This window comes from Phallusia mammillata, chromosome 3 (genome assembly GCF_965637545.1).
Source record: "Phallusia mammillata chromosome 3, kaPhaMamm4.hap1.1, whole genome shotgun sequence".
In the NCBI taxonomy this organism is placed as follows: Eukaryota; Metazoa; Chordata; class Ascidiacea; order Phlebobranchia; family Ascidiidae; genus Phallusia; species Phallusia mammillata.
The window spans coordinates 16708126-16724100 of NC_137254.1; the positions used below are offsets into that span (position 1 = coordinate 16708126).

General features: G+C 38.4%; 1 protein-coding gene and 1 long non-coding RNA gene across 2 annotated transcripts; both read left to right on the forward strand.

The window, feature by feature from the left end:
* Positions 1–1861: 1861 nt before the first annotated feature.
* Positions 1862–3108, forward strand: LOC145218369 (zinc finger Y-chromosomal protein 1-like). Its single transcript, XM_080085778.1, has 2 exons — positions 1862–2398; positions 2613–3108. The coding sequence occupies exons 1-2, from the start codon at positions 2053–2055 to the stop codon at positions 3038–3040; spliced, it is 774 nt and encodes a 257-aa protein (XP_079941904.1). The 5' UTR covers positions 1862–2052; the 3' UTR covers positions 3041–3108.
* Positions 3109–12151: 9043 nt separating this feature from the next.
* LOC145220089 (uncharacterized) lies at positions 12152–15706 on the forward strand. The gene is made up of 2 exons (XR_013857990.1): positions 12152–13750; positions 14203–15706. It is a non-coding gene; the product is annotated as an uncharacterized LOC145220089 (long non-coding RNA).
* Positions 15707–15975: the final 269 nt, after the last annotated feature.

Genomic DNA, 15975 nt, shown 5'->3' on the forward strand with positions numbered 1-15975 from the left:
AACTCTAAAAGGATTTTGCCCGTGCGCTGTTACTTTTGACACGCCCTATAAGTGTTATCTCGTGTATTCATCAGTGCGCTGTTTTGAAAAAAAATCGCAAAATATAAAACAGACCGCATTTTTTACAGGTTCGGTTCCGGTTCGGGTTCAACGCCAAACAAAATATGGGGTTCAACTCCGGTTCGGGTTTTTAGAAAATCGTAATTAGCGGTTCGGGTTCGGTTTAATGAAATTAACCGCTCAAAACGGTTCGCGGGTTCGGGTTCAGTTCCGGTTCGACTCCCTGGGTAGAACAATCACACAGAAGGCTAAAAGGGACATTTTAAAATAAAGTAGTATAGGTAAGAGCTCGCGCCCCCCCTGAAAATGACGAGCCTGCAAATGAGAAAAGGAACAACAAGTTTTAAATGTTCTCGGATTACCAAAAGATTATTGCACGGGAACTTGAAAAATTTCGAACCCTGAGAAATAAATCGACAGATCTCGAACACAATCATCAAAACCAATTTATGATTTCCATCATCACTTTATTGACAATCGACCTAAATTCCCATTTGTCACTACATCTGTACAGTTACGTCATCGTCACTTGGTTTACTAGTGTTTTGCATAGTACCTGAGACACTAAATAACCAGAACTTAACTGAACTAAGAACCAGACTTAACTACTTAACATAAAACTGAATTAGACTGATCTTAATTCAACAGACAAGACCAGAACTAACTCACTTTATGTTGCGTATTATCTTAAATAAGTGTCGGTGTTTGTTTGGCGACTTGAACCAAATTAATAACTTAAACTATTGTGTTTGTCGTTTTAACACTGTTAGCAAAATACAAACATTTCGGCAACAATAAGCCAACCTAACAGCCAGTAAAACAGCTGAGATGAAAGCATTTGCAAGTGACGCCACATGTTACCCCCAGTGTGAAAATTTATTGGAACCTGGATTAAAAAAGTTGCCGGTGGGTTTCAGTAATTTAAATACCAGATTGCTTCTGTTTTTCTTTTCGGTTTAATCACGACCAAGCTAGTGTTCTAAGGAAGTTGATCTTCACTATTTACGATTTGTCTTGATGATCGCTGAAAGTTGCTGTAGTACTTATTTCAGGCTACACTACTGCAGCTTTTACTGTTTGGGTTGAGTAAACATTTAATTGTTATTTGTTCTATTAAAACTATATTGCAGTCAGTGCCGGATTAACCATCCGGCAAAGTAGGCACGTGTCCACAGGACAGTCAAAAATCCAGGCCACTTTACAACAACGATCTTTGTGACAATGATTTTGCAACACTGAGACAGTCTGTTTTTAGTTGGCAACCCGGATTTTCGGGCCACTTATAAAATGTGCCTGCAGGCCAGCAGACCATTAATCCAGCACTGATTGCAGTTTAACCCGACAGTTCAAGCTGTTTTTCGGCGTAGCTACCGTCAACGTCTGAAATTTAATTGCGTTTTTCGCGCACGAAATATAGATATAAAATATGTTTGATGCGAAATGCAACTTGTGGGTTGACTTAGTTGCTTGTCCTCGAAGGAATGAAAATTTATGCTAATAGACAACAAAACTGAACCACCCACCGACGTATGCAAGTAACCAGACGAAAAATACCCTAAAGTAAGAAGAACAAGTCACTGTTATAGGGTCTTTGTATGGTGTTAAATTGCGTGTTTTCAAAAGTTTGAGACTAAACCCCTTTGTTGTAAGAAAAACAATGGGAAAGTACAACCATTGGTGAGTACCTAACTTGAACGTATCTTTTCTTAACAAAAAGTTGGATAAGTCTTATCGGATTTCTTGCATCACTGTTTCAGAGACAAAAAAATCATTTTTACCCTTTGGTTTGCGATATTTAGGAACTAAAAAAATACGGTTGGGATAAATAGTGAGCTATAGTAACTTGTGTCGAATGAGCTCAAATGTCTGTACAGCAAACTTTGAAGGTGGAGACGCATTGACAGGCTAAATTTGAAAGCTTCAATTAACGCTAACATTTGCTAGCTTTTAGCTTTGTTATTAATTAGTCGGTGATTGTTGTACTGCATAAATATGTCTTTTCAGAAGGAGCTGAAACGCCCAGTCTCCTGCGATATTTGCAAGCGGAAAGAGCATCTAAAACTTCACACTCGCACGCATACTTTTGAACAGCCTTACGAATGCAAAGAATGTGGGGAAAAGTTTAGCCAGTCAAGTTCCATGAAAAGTCACAAGCGATCTACGCATAAACAAGAAAAGAAGTTTATTTGTGGTTTCTGTCAAAAGGTCTTCAACCGAAAGTTTAACTATGAACAGCATTTAAACAAACACACGGGAGCAAAACCGTATAGATGCAAGTTCTGCGACAAGCAATTTGCACAAACGGGGACTTGCAAACTTCACGAAAAATCTCATCACGGTTTGTTTGAAATGCTTTCATATCGTCACAAAAATTTCTAATTTCAAACTGGTTTTGACATTTGTTTTCACAAACGCTAAATTCGTCCGAAATATTAAATAACTTTTCAAATTTGAGTAGAAAGATTTTATTTGATTGGTGGAGCATCATCTTCATTTAGACACTGGTACCACGTTACACTTCGTTTCTATATGTAACCGTAACAATTTTACAGATTTGGTTTACAAATGCATCAAGTGTAAAGACCAGTTCAACACCAAAGCAAATCTCGTGGAGCATTTTAAATTACAACATCCAGGACTGTCCATGCAGCAGCGACACCAGTGTTCGGAATGCGCGTTCTCTTCAGACCAGAAGCATAACTTGATCGCCCATATGAGAGTACACAATGACGAAAAACCCTTTAGATGTGACGTTTGTGAGAAAACTTTCCGTCGAGAGCATCATCTTAAGTATCATATGGTGCGACACACCGGAAAAAAACAATTTAATTGCGGCGTTTGCTCAATAACTTTTGTAACAAAAACACTAGCGACGACCCATGAGGAAAAAGTTCATTTCAAGAAAAAACCTTACCAGTGCAAAGTTCGCAAAGTTCGCTTCGGATACAGTCAGTTTGCAAAACCATATGTTACTCCATAACGGCGAATTGCCATTCACTTGTAAGTATTGCGAGAAGAAATATCGACAGCGCGGAAATATGTTGAGTCACATGAAAGTTCACACAACGCCGCAACGTCATCAGTGCACTGAATGTCCAGGTCTGTAACAGGTGATTTGGTTATTACTGATTAGTGTGTATGTGTGGTATTTTAGTAACCCTCATTGCCAAACGTAATTTTTGCTCTAATTAACTTGAGGAAATTGAGTAGGTTGATACTTAACAAATATCTACGTGGTAAGTTTGGAACTTTGATCCTTTTGTTTGAGTATGCAGTTGTTGCTTTGTGATTTAAATTATGTGCGTAATTTTTGTTGGTCTCTCTTGGAAATATGTATCACAATAAATTCCATTGATTGGCCATAAGTTTTTGCATGAAAGTTTTGTCTTGGATAAATATGGCTAAACCATGCGGTTTCACGACTTTGCGACGCTGCAGGTTATTTTTATTTGCTTTCAGTCCAGGCGAGCCAAACTAAAAGGCAATAAGACAGGCCTCATAAGAGGGGAGGGCAGTCGGTGCGTCGAAACGGGGCCCATGGTAGTCTTGGGGACTGTCATTATTAAGTTAAAAAATGTGTATGCGTTTTTATCGTTGTTTTAAAAATGAAGAATGTTGTTTCCGATCGCGCGATATGGAGTTATAGTTTGCCTCGATGCTACACGTCTCATTGCGCATTGCACACCAGGCAAAAATTTATGCCCGGGCCGTGTCCAAGTACGTATATGGCTTACTGGTGCAACCAAGTATGGGTTGGACATGACAACTGTGTCTCAACCTCACATGAAAGTATGGCTAAGGGTTGGCATTGAAACAACCCCATACATGGGGCGTACGTCCGGATTTATGGTTGGTCCATCCACGTTCCGTATTTATGGACAGACATTATATCCATGTCTGGCACATACCGGACAGCTTACTTCTTACGTCGTTGAGCCTCACTTAAACTAACTTGACCGAGGCTGCTTATCATTGTGTTTGCCCTACGTATACCGTCTAGTCCAGTGGTTCTTAACCTTTTTGGTGTAGTTTCCCACTTATGTCAATCACCAAGTTGGAATTTCCCACCTCTGGTAATTTAATAATGTTTCGTGCCACAACAATATTAGCCACACGCACTATGTTGTAGCCTATAAACTTTGCAAAACGGACATAACAATCAAAACAACTTCAAGTTTATTACCTGATTTTTGCGATTGATTTTTTATCGCTGGCATCTCGATGCGAGGATTGATATTAGAAAGCGAGCATCGTAAATCATCCTCCATTTGCAGCTTATTGTGACGTTGTGTGAAGGCTGGTTGAGTTGAAATGGTTTTAAGCAGCTGTTAGCGCATAAAACCATTACGCACCCTGCGGTATATCCACTCCATCTTTCACGAAGCAAGTAAATCCATACCTGGTGTAATCTTTGTCATACTTTCGATTAGTGTTACTTTTAACTTTCGCAATCGACATTTTGCACTAGCTTACACTAGATGCGTGCGTAAAACACTGATAAATTAAAAATATTTTAAAATGTTTTAGCTCTGCGGTTTCTTGCCTTTAAGTATGTGTTGTTAACAGAACAATTCTGCAGCTAGCCTTACTACTTCTTCCTCTGTGCCTTCGAATACTGCAGGTCCACCTGGTGCGCTAAGTGCTCTTAGTCCGCCGGTACTTTGCTAGGTATATTGCAGGTGGGCAGGAACTTGGCCAAAAGACCTGGCGCGCCTGACTCATATACAGACATAAAAAACCTGATCGGGATTCGTCCCCGGGAGTGTCCTGGGTTCGAACCCCGTGAAAAAAAGTATATTGCGGGTAACTCGTTTTAATGCGACAAAGTTCGTAAATAGTGAAGGTAACCTTTTCTGAAGCGAGGAAACTTGTAGTGCGACGTAAGTTAAAAAAGCTGTAGGTACTGCAGTAAAGGTTGGGATTTAGGCCTAGGGTAAGGCTTCAGGGTCTTAAGTTCAGGGATTTAGGTTTTGGGTGTCTGTTGGGACTATCGTAACACTTTTCCAGCATTTTAAGCTTGTTTTAAAGTGAACTGCAGTATTTATGAATCGTCGCATACAAACAGGACATCTGCAGTATTTTCGAGTTACGTCGCGCCTATTATGAGTTTAATCGCACCAAAGAGAGTTACCTGCAGTAGTTTTAAGTTACGTTACACGAAAAAAGGTTACCAAGCGCACATGTAGTATTCGAAGGCACCCCTTCTTCCTTTAGCAACGGTGTGTATCAAAATAATAATAGGCCTTTGTTTGATGAAAAAACACTTAGTGACTCAATAATCAGTTTTACAACATGTATGAATTGTAACTACAGGCATACTGCTGTATAAACCTAACAATGCCTATAAACCTAAAATAGGTATTGGAGAAAAATCAACGACAACAATTTACGTAACATTGAACTGTGCAATTTCCCACTGACATGTACCATATTTTCCACTAGTGGGAAATTTCCCACCGGTTACGAGCCACTGGTCTAGTCAGTCATTCCCATCGGTGTTACTGTTAGGCTTTTATTTAAAAACGAACAAGCGTAACGCTTACTCACTGTCTGATAAACAAGGATCAGTTGAACTGCCGTCCGCTTCGCCTTCGGCTGTAGTTGGAAGTTTATCAGCTGGAGGTCTTGCGATTTGTAACATTTTGCTGTCAACGCACGACCGCCGTCCCAGTCGGTCACGCCGTTAAAAACTTTTTTTTTTAAGCCGAGTCGATTTCGTCATGTGTCGCCTTTTGAAGTTGCATGTATTGAAGAACATCTAATGAATTAAGTAAATTAAAACAAAAGTAACACTGTGTCCCTACGCCGACATTGCCAAAAACGTGTCTTACCTGAAAAGAAAGCAAACAATGCATGCCCTTTGAAGCTTTTTTTCGTCAGCTGTCTTCCAGGCCCCAAACTACTCCCTGAAAATTGTAAGGCCAGAGTTTTGGTCATAAAAATCTTTAAAAAAAACTTTGAAAATTGCCACGGAGACCATCCATTTCAATTACTTTGGCCAATCTAGATTTATCCTGAAACACATAAGACAAGGAATTAGACCAATTGGCAATCACATTCAGTGCACAATAAGAATTATTTTTAAAACAATAAATTGCCATAAGAAACAAACAGTGGTTCATCAAAGTGAACTGAAGTTACCTAACATAACAACTAGCATACCATAATCATTAACCGTAATTTTAGCATCATTTCTTTTAATACTATAAACTTAAGCTCAACACTAGCTCCAAAAATGAGTACAGTGTACACCATAGGCGCCAACTTGCCAAAATCGGCGGGGAGGCAGAATTTTATAACTTGGTAAAGACAGAAATATTTCCCCCCGGCCGTCACCTAATGTCGCAAATTACACTCTTTGCCGCGTGTTTCTCTTTTTAACATACATAAGCAGCTGATTTCAGCTGAACTATAGTATGTTTATTTTTATGCAACAACGCGAAAACGCGTGTAAATAAGCCATATGAATCGTTCACATAAATCGTTTACGTTTCTAGGTCGATTGGTACGTTTAAAACGTGTTGTCTATTATAGCAATGAGTTGTATGTAACGCATTTTTAGCTTTTAAGTTTAGTTTATTATCATAAATCAGGAGTCACCAAAGTACGGCTTGCGAAGATATTTTTTATTGATATATATCTTGGAAAAAAACGAGTTAAACGTTGAACATTAATTTGCTGCGAAAGTATTCCCACAACAACACGTGGGATTAAGTTTACCTAGTTTTACACTTCACAGGACGCATAACAATGATCTAAAGGCAGTTTGTTACATCACAGATAAGACTATAGGCAACAATGCTTTCGTTATTTTGCGCAAACAATTGCCTTTATTTGTCAATTGAGTAATGCCAGTCGGGGAGATAATTTATGCCAAATAATTTCGACAGTAGCGCTATCTGACTCTAGATAATATTGTAGTTACTGATGGTCTAGTAAAGGCGCTTTGTAGACCATAGTTATCGAACGGCGCTGCGTTAGGGCTTGCAAGCTTTGTGGCCATCGAATGTCATTTTCTTATTATACAGCTCGCCGTGAAGTAAACTTGTTAACCCTTGCTTTCAACGGTGTTATGTTGAATTTGTGTCGATGTTGCTGACTAAGTTTTAGTAAACACTACTTACATGGTTTTACCCAATGGCCCTACATATAACGCTTGAAGTACGTACGTTTGTGACGTAACAAAATGCGTTTTTTTTTTTTTTCAGAAAGGCCGTACTAGACAGTCGTTGACTGAGCAGTAGTTTCAGTTAGAACAAAACCGTATGCGCATCACTTTGTAAATTAACGCAAAACTTGTTTATGACGTAGTAAGCGACGCAGATACCCGGGGAGGCGGCGCCTCCCCGCCTCCCCATAAGTGGGCGCCAGTGGTGTACACACAGAAAAAACAAAAAGTTTTTGCACACATATAATATATATATATATAACTTACTTTCATCTGTGTGATAATATCCATGAGGTATTTTTCATTATCTGCAGGTTCTGGCATCCACAGTTCTTTGAGGCATGTATCCTTTCTTTAATAAGGTTTTTATAAGTGTTTCCAGTTTGGAATCCATTCGTTAAGTTTATCGAGTACCACCTGCAAGTTAGTGGCCACCTGGTGTAGGGTAGGTGCCTGATCTGTACGCTTTCGTGGTAAAAGTCTCTTAAAGTTGCCCTGTTTGTTACCCCAGAAGTGGAAACACTAATAAAAAGTAAATTATATAGTGGGGGATCATCTGCTTATTCAATTTGGGTGCTTTTGCTCTGTCTGAACCTTGGATGTCTCCTTCCTCACCAGAACATTCTTCCGTTGAAGAATCCACTACTTTGTTGTTTTGAATAACTTTTTTTCACACATTGCTCATATGTATCTACAATTGACAACACTTGTTATGATTGTGACATAATCAATACAGCTACGAATATATATAGTTTTTTTTTACCTACTTGCTTGACACATTATAGAACAAGGACAGGTTGTCCAATCTGCTGTAGGCTTGTTTCTGAACAAGTGATTGCATGTTGGTGACATCTTCGGGCCATCTGCACTTGCGGGGTTAGGTGTATGAATAACAAGGCCTTGAGCTGATATTGGTTTGGAAATGTTCTCCTGCGTCAGCTGAGCTATGTCATTCTTTACTAGGAAGCTTATTGTTTCTTCTGCTTCTCGTGGTTCGTATCGGTCGTCTGCAGTAGCGAGTAAGTTCATTATTACGATTCTTAACGCTTGCTGCATAGAGCCGACATGATCCAGCAACAGATCAATTTAGTTCTTGTCTTTGATTGTGATTACGCAACACACATCGAGTCTCTAATAATGTCCAAGAAAAGGATACAATGGAAATGAAAAAGATCAACGATAAACATTGGCTTTTAAACTGATACTCGTTTTTCGTGCAATCATTCCATAACAGTAGTACCTTCTTTTACTCACATCAGTTATTAGTGTGTTTTAAGTTAAACGCTTGCAAAGATATGCAGCACTGCAAAGGATTGCACAACTATTTCGAAACACCCGGTTTACGAAACAGCCTGTCTTAAGCAAGAGTCACACCAGACGCGGTTGGCGGAAAGCGACGCGTTTTTGCGTTCGACGGCAAGCGACGGGGTATTCACACCAGACAGCGACTTGCCGTGACGGCAAAGTTAAATCGGATATAACTTTTCCGTCAGCCGCGATGAACTGCTGGGTGAAAAACTTGGTATTCGGCGGGTGTTCGACTTGTAAACAGTTTGATATTGAATGCTGAATACAAACATACTAAAATTTTATTACCAGTGGTTTAAATAACTTTTATATACAGCTTGTTTGTGTAGTCTTGGATGGTCAACTGGTCATTTTTAATGAAAGGATTTTGTAATTATGAAACCACTACTTTAAAAGTGCAAGAGAGGTGCTGCTGTTAAAATCTTACCAGGATGGAATTACTACTCATATGAGCATATTTGTAGGTGAATTTTGGTATATATTCTAAATGTATTGTTCCTTTAACAACTGTGTTTTGTTGCAGAATTGTAGGAACTTTTCCTAATCTACATGTCTATGACTGATTCAGCAACTACAGTGCACTAGTTCAATAAACTTCATTGCAAGAAAAGAAAATGTGTGTATAATTGGATTTCCAGGTTAGTATACTTGAATAAAGTGTAGTTTCTGCGACTGTTCCATATGTTTCCAGAGTTCAAGACATCAATTTGTGACATGTTATTCACACTATAGAAAGCATTTTCCCAATGAAAACCTCATCCAACATCGCACAGCAAAATGATCAAACTTAAAAAAATGCCACCAGCCAAAGAATAAAAGTTTTTTTCTCACACTTCAGAACATCTAGCACCATTGTGATTGTGCAACAATGTGCAAGTTTGTAATGAAATGAAAATGTACATGCATCTTTTTACATTTAAGCTTTTTTGGAAGGTTGTTATATTTTCTTTGCATTTCTGCGATCTTGTGTTTCCTAAATTGTGTTCATTTATGTTATTGGTATTATATTGCCAAGTTTAAACATAAAAGTGTCTGTAAAACAGTAACGTGTGTTTCAACAGCAATGACAGAAATAAACTAAATTCAATATTGCTGTTGCAATTGTTTTTGGAAACATTTTACAGTAGGACAGGGGTGGCCAAACTTTTTTTTACCAGAGGGCCAAATTTGCAACTGTCTTGCCACTGGAGGGCCGGACTAAATGAGGTTTACGTAAAATTTGTCGTAATTGGTTGCCATCTTTATTAAAATATATATTATTGTAGTAGAATAACAATAAATAACACCATCTTGTTTACGCTTGTATTTAATAAAAGGTTTACCCACAGTATCATTTTGGACACAAAATGGCTCCATAGGCTTTATTGCGTAACAATAGGTTGGACAACTTGTGTTTTATATAGACTTTGATGTTAGCTACTTACGTCATGGTTGGCAGACTGTTCCAAAAATAACGCTGCAAGGACATATATTTTAAAAAATAACAACGCTTGGCACAAGCTACTGCTAGTAGCAGCCAGCGCTGTTGCACTGCTTGTTCACAGTGGTAAATATGGTGCTTGGAGAAAAACTAGGCAAGGTGTTTGGCGGGCCGGATGAAACACGGGCCGTAGTTTGGCCACCACTGCAGTAGGAGGATTATGCTCAACGTTATATTTTGTCACAAAATAAACTCAACGGAATTTTGTAGCAACTCTCTTAATACGTAGAAACACTCAATATGTCAAACACATTGAGCCAGTTTTCTTAGCAAAAAAAGTCGTGGACGTCAACCGTATTGCCGGCGTGAAGGGTCAACGTCGCGCCAAACGTTACGCGGAAAATCTGCCAACAGCCGGCGCTGACTGACATCGCTAGCCGCAGCCGTCAACCGCGTCTGGTGTGTAGAGCTCTCTATGGTCAGGCTGTTGGAACATATCAGGAAGACGGAAACATGTAACAACGACACTGAATATGTGCTTCCAATAGTTACTGAATCATGAGAACACATGGAACAGTAAAGCCATATGTCGCAAAAGCAGCATATAAAATCCATGGAACGAAAAGTCATGCTTGCAAAGTTAAAATTTTCCATTACGTAATGCTTAGCCAAAATGATGGTTTGAAAGCACGTGACCGCTACACACTCACTTGTCCCTACCAGCCACTGTTTGGGTACTATATCATTAGACCCGTCACAAAATTTAACACATACAAACTGCTTCATTTAGCATCAAGTAAGATTTCTGCAAACCAGAAACCTTAAACACTTCAACCACAAGTTCTTATCACAGCCTTCACACATTTAGTGGTTGAACTTGACTGGCACCTATTAAAAGGATCAATGACATTTTGGTTGTCATAAAACACAAACCGAGCAACTTGCTGCAATGGTTTAAAGCCAGATTTTACACTATTTTTTAAAGCTCCCAAACAGCTTTTAAAAACAAAGCAATTTACATTTTCCAAAGAACCATACTTTTCATAATCTTCAGGTAAATGAATTAGGGACTATGCCCATTATAACTAACAAAATATTTCCCATACAACTGGCAACACTTGTTTCTAACAGTGGTTGCCTCATTATCATATTGTAAATTATCTTCACTTGTATGAGTCATTGCTATTTACAATTTTGTCACGAATTGCAAGATTCAATACTTAAACAGCTGGTCATTGGTGGTTATATCTCTTAGTTTTTTAAATTGTAGATATGTCGCATATACAGGATAGAAAACGCACAGGAATATAAATTTTTGAAAAGGATCAGTTGTTTATTAAACCGCAGTCATTTCGCGTCATTAAAATCATTGCTGCATGATTGGAAACTCAAGGTTAACGGGTTCGACCAAAAAAAGGAAGGAATACCAATGGCAAAAATGCAGTGTACGACGAAGCAATATTCGCGAGTCTATGCGGTTCTAAATCCCCACATCAATTTTATCAAGATATGCTGATGCGTTGTCTGGAGTCGCAAATGTACGATTTAAGTGGAAGAGAAAAAATAATCGAGTAAGTTAATTTTGGCAAGTGCTTTTCCAAAACAAATGCTAAATTTCAACGATTTGTAATCACCGTGTTAAACTGGAATAAAAGTTTAGGAGTCTCTCAGACAGAAAAACATAACTGATATTAGAATAGGTTTAAACACAGTAAGGTTTAGAAATATAATTGCTGCAGTATAGAGATTTGCTCCGTATGTAAATGAGTGTTAACGTTTTTTGATGAAAGATGCCTGAACGTGTTCTTCGCCTATGGTTCAGTTCTGATGCAAAGGAAGAATCCTTGTGTTTGCTGTTAACATGGGCACTATGACCAGCCATTAAACCCTGATTTAAACTGCAACGGAAGAAAGTGAGTTTTCTAACCAACTGATTATTCTTCTGTATGGTGTTCTGCATGTTTAAGAATTTGCAAGAACTGTTAAGTAAGTGCTGAAAATTTGTCCAACACTCTTCTTTTTGTTGTTGAACAAATTTTATGTTTGTTATTTGCCAAGAATCCTAATTCGTTTACAGAATTCATTTTGAAAAATAAATATGTTATATATTTGAATGCCTTTGATGTGGTAGTACAGTTTTGATTTATTTTCCTTTGTCCAGCTACCACAATCATCTGAAAAATTGGCGTCTCTGGTTATCATTCTTTTTATCTGCATTTGCTTTATAGTCAACCGGGCAATACTAATACTTCTTTAATCTCAAAGGTTTATAAAATTTTATTGAAGTTGTTTTTCTGGACTGCAATTGCAAACGGATATGCCATCAACTACAGGGGCTATGGAAGGACTTTTAGTTCCACTGTTATTTTCAGGTAACTGTTTTAGCTTCATCGTGCTTTACTAACTGCAAAGTTTCAGCGAGGGGACAATCCGACGTAACTCGTAGCCAGATCGAACGGTGCACGAGACCGCTATCATGTTTTTGAAACTGCATTTCGGGTTTTCTGCGATGGATTTGATGATATCTGCAAAATATATTTTTTGGCGCCAAAGAAACTCATCCAAATGTGTTTGTATGAAGACCCGTTTAACACATTTCTTCTTGGCACTGCTCCACATGCTTTCCATGTCATTTGTATGCTCTGCATCAGTCGCGCCTGGTCATTTGAGACTAGCTTCCTCCTAGCCACCAGCGATTCGTCGATGGCTTTTCGCCCACTAAATTTCTTCTTCATTCTAAAAGAAAGCACCACCAATGGACATTTTTGAGAGTTTATTCCAACCAGCGAAGTCGTGTTGGCAAACAGTGAGCGTCTACATTTATCTTTCGCCTGCGCAACCATTGATGGACATATTTTTAAAGCTTACGGATATTGTATGTATTGATTAGAAATGTCTTCAAACTGCTATTAAACATCATGCAGGAAATTGTTTAGGATTGCTAAATATGCAGTGATTTTGATGAAATTAATTTAGATCGGAATTTGGCTGCGTTGGAGTGGTTCTGCTAACTGAAGATTACACTGGCTTTGTTGCATAACATTAGCAAACGTTTTAGAATCCTTGGATCTTTTGTGTTTGTTAAGGAATATGACTTTTTAACCCCAAAACAACCAACTTACATATACAACACTGACGCCCTGTAAAAGTCTTGTAATTTGCTAACTTTTGTCTTTTTGCCAAACTATCATAGAAAAGGTATTTTCTCTTAGAATACCTAGATGCCTCTTTCTATGATGTGTTATATTGGTAAACATGTCACTACAAAATGGACACCGTCGGACTTTCTTTCCGGAGTTTGGACACCTAAATTGTGTACATCCTATTTAGCCCATCTGATTATGTGACAATTTACAAAAGTTTTCTTATGAATTTATGTGACAGGGGTAACGATATGTGAACTTATTAAGATCACCAGTTTACCTTATTAAATTAACTTATGCGAAGTAATTCTAATAATAATAGGAAACACATTTAACGTCATGGTTGCAATGATGCTGCCATGTAAATTTTTCACTGTATGAATTGAAAGAAAAAAATGGAAAACAAGCATATATAAAACACTTTGCTAATCCGGAAAAATCTAATCAGCTATGCTACATTTCATAGAAATAAACAGTTTTTAAGTGGTTACCAATCACCTTTTATCAGATTAATTTGATCACCGTAGGAAAAAGCTATGTGCTGAAACCGGCATCAGTCGAACCCGTATTTCTAAGACCTGCAATTACCGTGGCTTCTTTGCATCAACCTTGAAATTCAGTATCATGACCCGGGAAAAACGTCTTAAAACGGTAAAATAAGTTTATTTGTGTGCTAAACACATAATTGTTTACAAAAGTTTTATGCCAAACACATAAAATGCATACATTTAGTCAGTTTTATAAAGTGTAATTGGGTGTTATTTTTTTCAGAAAATTTATAGTCGTGTTTCTCCGTTAACAGTCTACAGGCAGAAGTTAGAAATGTCAAACCTGTAGCCTACCTTGCGTGTTTAGTGTTGATATTAAACGCCCCAGAAATTTTGTTGATTTGTTGTAATAATATAAATCCAGAAATGCAATATAAACAACTATAAACAAAAATATGATACAAGGATAGAACAATTAAAAAAATATTTCCTCAGACATGTAATTGCTCTTGTATTATAACCAAACATGCTGACTGTTGGTGTATCATTAAACCTTCCCCCTTTGACGCTGCTGGCTAAAGTAGCCTTCAAGTGGATCTTGATTTATTCTTCTAGCGATGATTCTAAGCCTGTTTGAAGAACGTCTTTGACCAGATTACCCGTGGACTTGGTGGCCATCTGTAAACCATTGTGTGTTACTGGACTGAGAAGCATTTTTGATTTATCTCTGTTTTTGTTAGACTTGTGTTGCACTATTTCATTCCACTGCTGAAGGTATTTTAGCAAGTCTCCACCATTTTTTTTATTGTTTATCCTGTCTGAAAGGTTTCGTATTTAGCAATTGCTTTTCGGCGCTAATCTCTTAGGCATGTATGTGTTGTCGAACCAATCATCCAAAATTTACTTTACTATTTGTGACCTGTCTGGGTAAGTTTCAATTCTACAGTACACGTAAAATGGGTTGTGCTGCTATATTTACTTTCATTTTCCATGCTGTTGGATTTCTGTGTTTTGGCAATAGCTTTGGGAAAAAGTGAAGATCACCTAGGGCAGGGGTGTCCAACCTTTTTGGCCAAAGGGCCACATGCGGTTTACGAATGATTGCGCGGGCCACTTTAGTGTTTACTGCTAATTTGTAGCTGAAAAACTTTTGTCACCTAAGAAATCTCCCGCAGACAATAGAATGTAAAAAAGAACGATTCTTGCTTTTTATCAGTAGTATATTTAGACTGTTTCATGACGAACAGGTACACACAGTGTTTTTTTAAGGTGTTTTGGGGGACCGAAACAGTCCCCCAAATTTCTCCAGCGGTTTCCCAAAATTTGGACTTGCAACTACAACTACAGTTTTTGGTATTTAAATGAAACACTTGCGGTCTCTTAAAACTACTTAACGGTCACCCAAACCAAACCTTAAAAAAAACCTGGGTACACAGCATAAATCATTTCTTTAAAAGCAGAAATATATATTTCGCCTTGAATACACAGGCATCATCAGTTTCTGTAAAAAAAGCAGACACGTGGTGGACTGTCGATATAAAGTGGTAAAGTATAATAAAATATGTAAAACACCTGAAAAAGTTGTAACTCTACAATTTAAACACCTGCGAAGCACAGAGGCAAACCATGACTGGCGGGTACCAACAAGCGACACGAGAAAAAAAAACAAGAAAAAGGAGACGTAACACAACTGATAAGCTGCGCTTTAGTATCGCATTATGGTTGTCCGCATAGTGGCGCAGTAGCGCAGCTCGGTCGTTGTTTGCAGAGCGGTCAAACATTTTCCAAGTAGCGCGATGGGTATTCCATCGTGTGGAAAACTTGGTCTTGGTTTGACCAACATATTGCTTGCCACATATCTGGCAAGTGGCCACATAGATGCCGTAGTTGCGGCATGTTAAATTTTGGCGAAGTTGGATACTGCCTGTGGGTGTTTTCAAAACGGTATAGTCTGGTACACCATAGTTTGGTGATTACCAAAATTGCCACAATGTGCGCATTTACCACATGGACTTGAAGAGCCTGTGCCGTTATTGTCTACCTTAGTGATGGATAAACTTTAAAATTGGTTAGAAAGTGAGCCAGTGTGGGCGGCCTTTTGTACGTAATGGACGCAAAGGGTTCCATAGCTTTCTTTTTTGGGGTTGATGAAACGCAAGCAGTGAATGCCGTAGCCCAAACAATTCTATTTTGAGGTCTAGTTTTATCGTTCGGCCCAAACCTTTCTTTCCAACCCTTTGCGACGTGTATTATGTCTTCTGTCATTTCCCGATATAACCCAGAAAGAATGCATTTTTCCTTGTCTTGTAATCTTGGTCCAATTTATTTAGCCGACGCCTTCGAATCGCTTCGCCAAAAACTATTGATTTAAAACCGACGGCGGGTGGT

Bases quoted from the DNA above. Each gene is read 5' to 3' on its own strand.
- LOC145218369 (XM_080085778.1), top strand. From the start codon at position 2,053: ATGTCTTTTCAGAAGGAGCTGAAACGCCCAGTCTCCTGCGATATTTGC. The intron at 2,399-2,612 runs GTTTGTTTGAAA...ACAATTTTACAG, and splicing joins TCACGAAAAATCTCATCACG to ATTTGGTTTACAAATGCATC.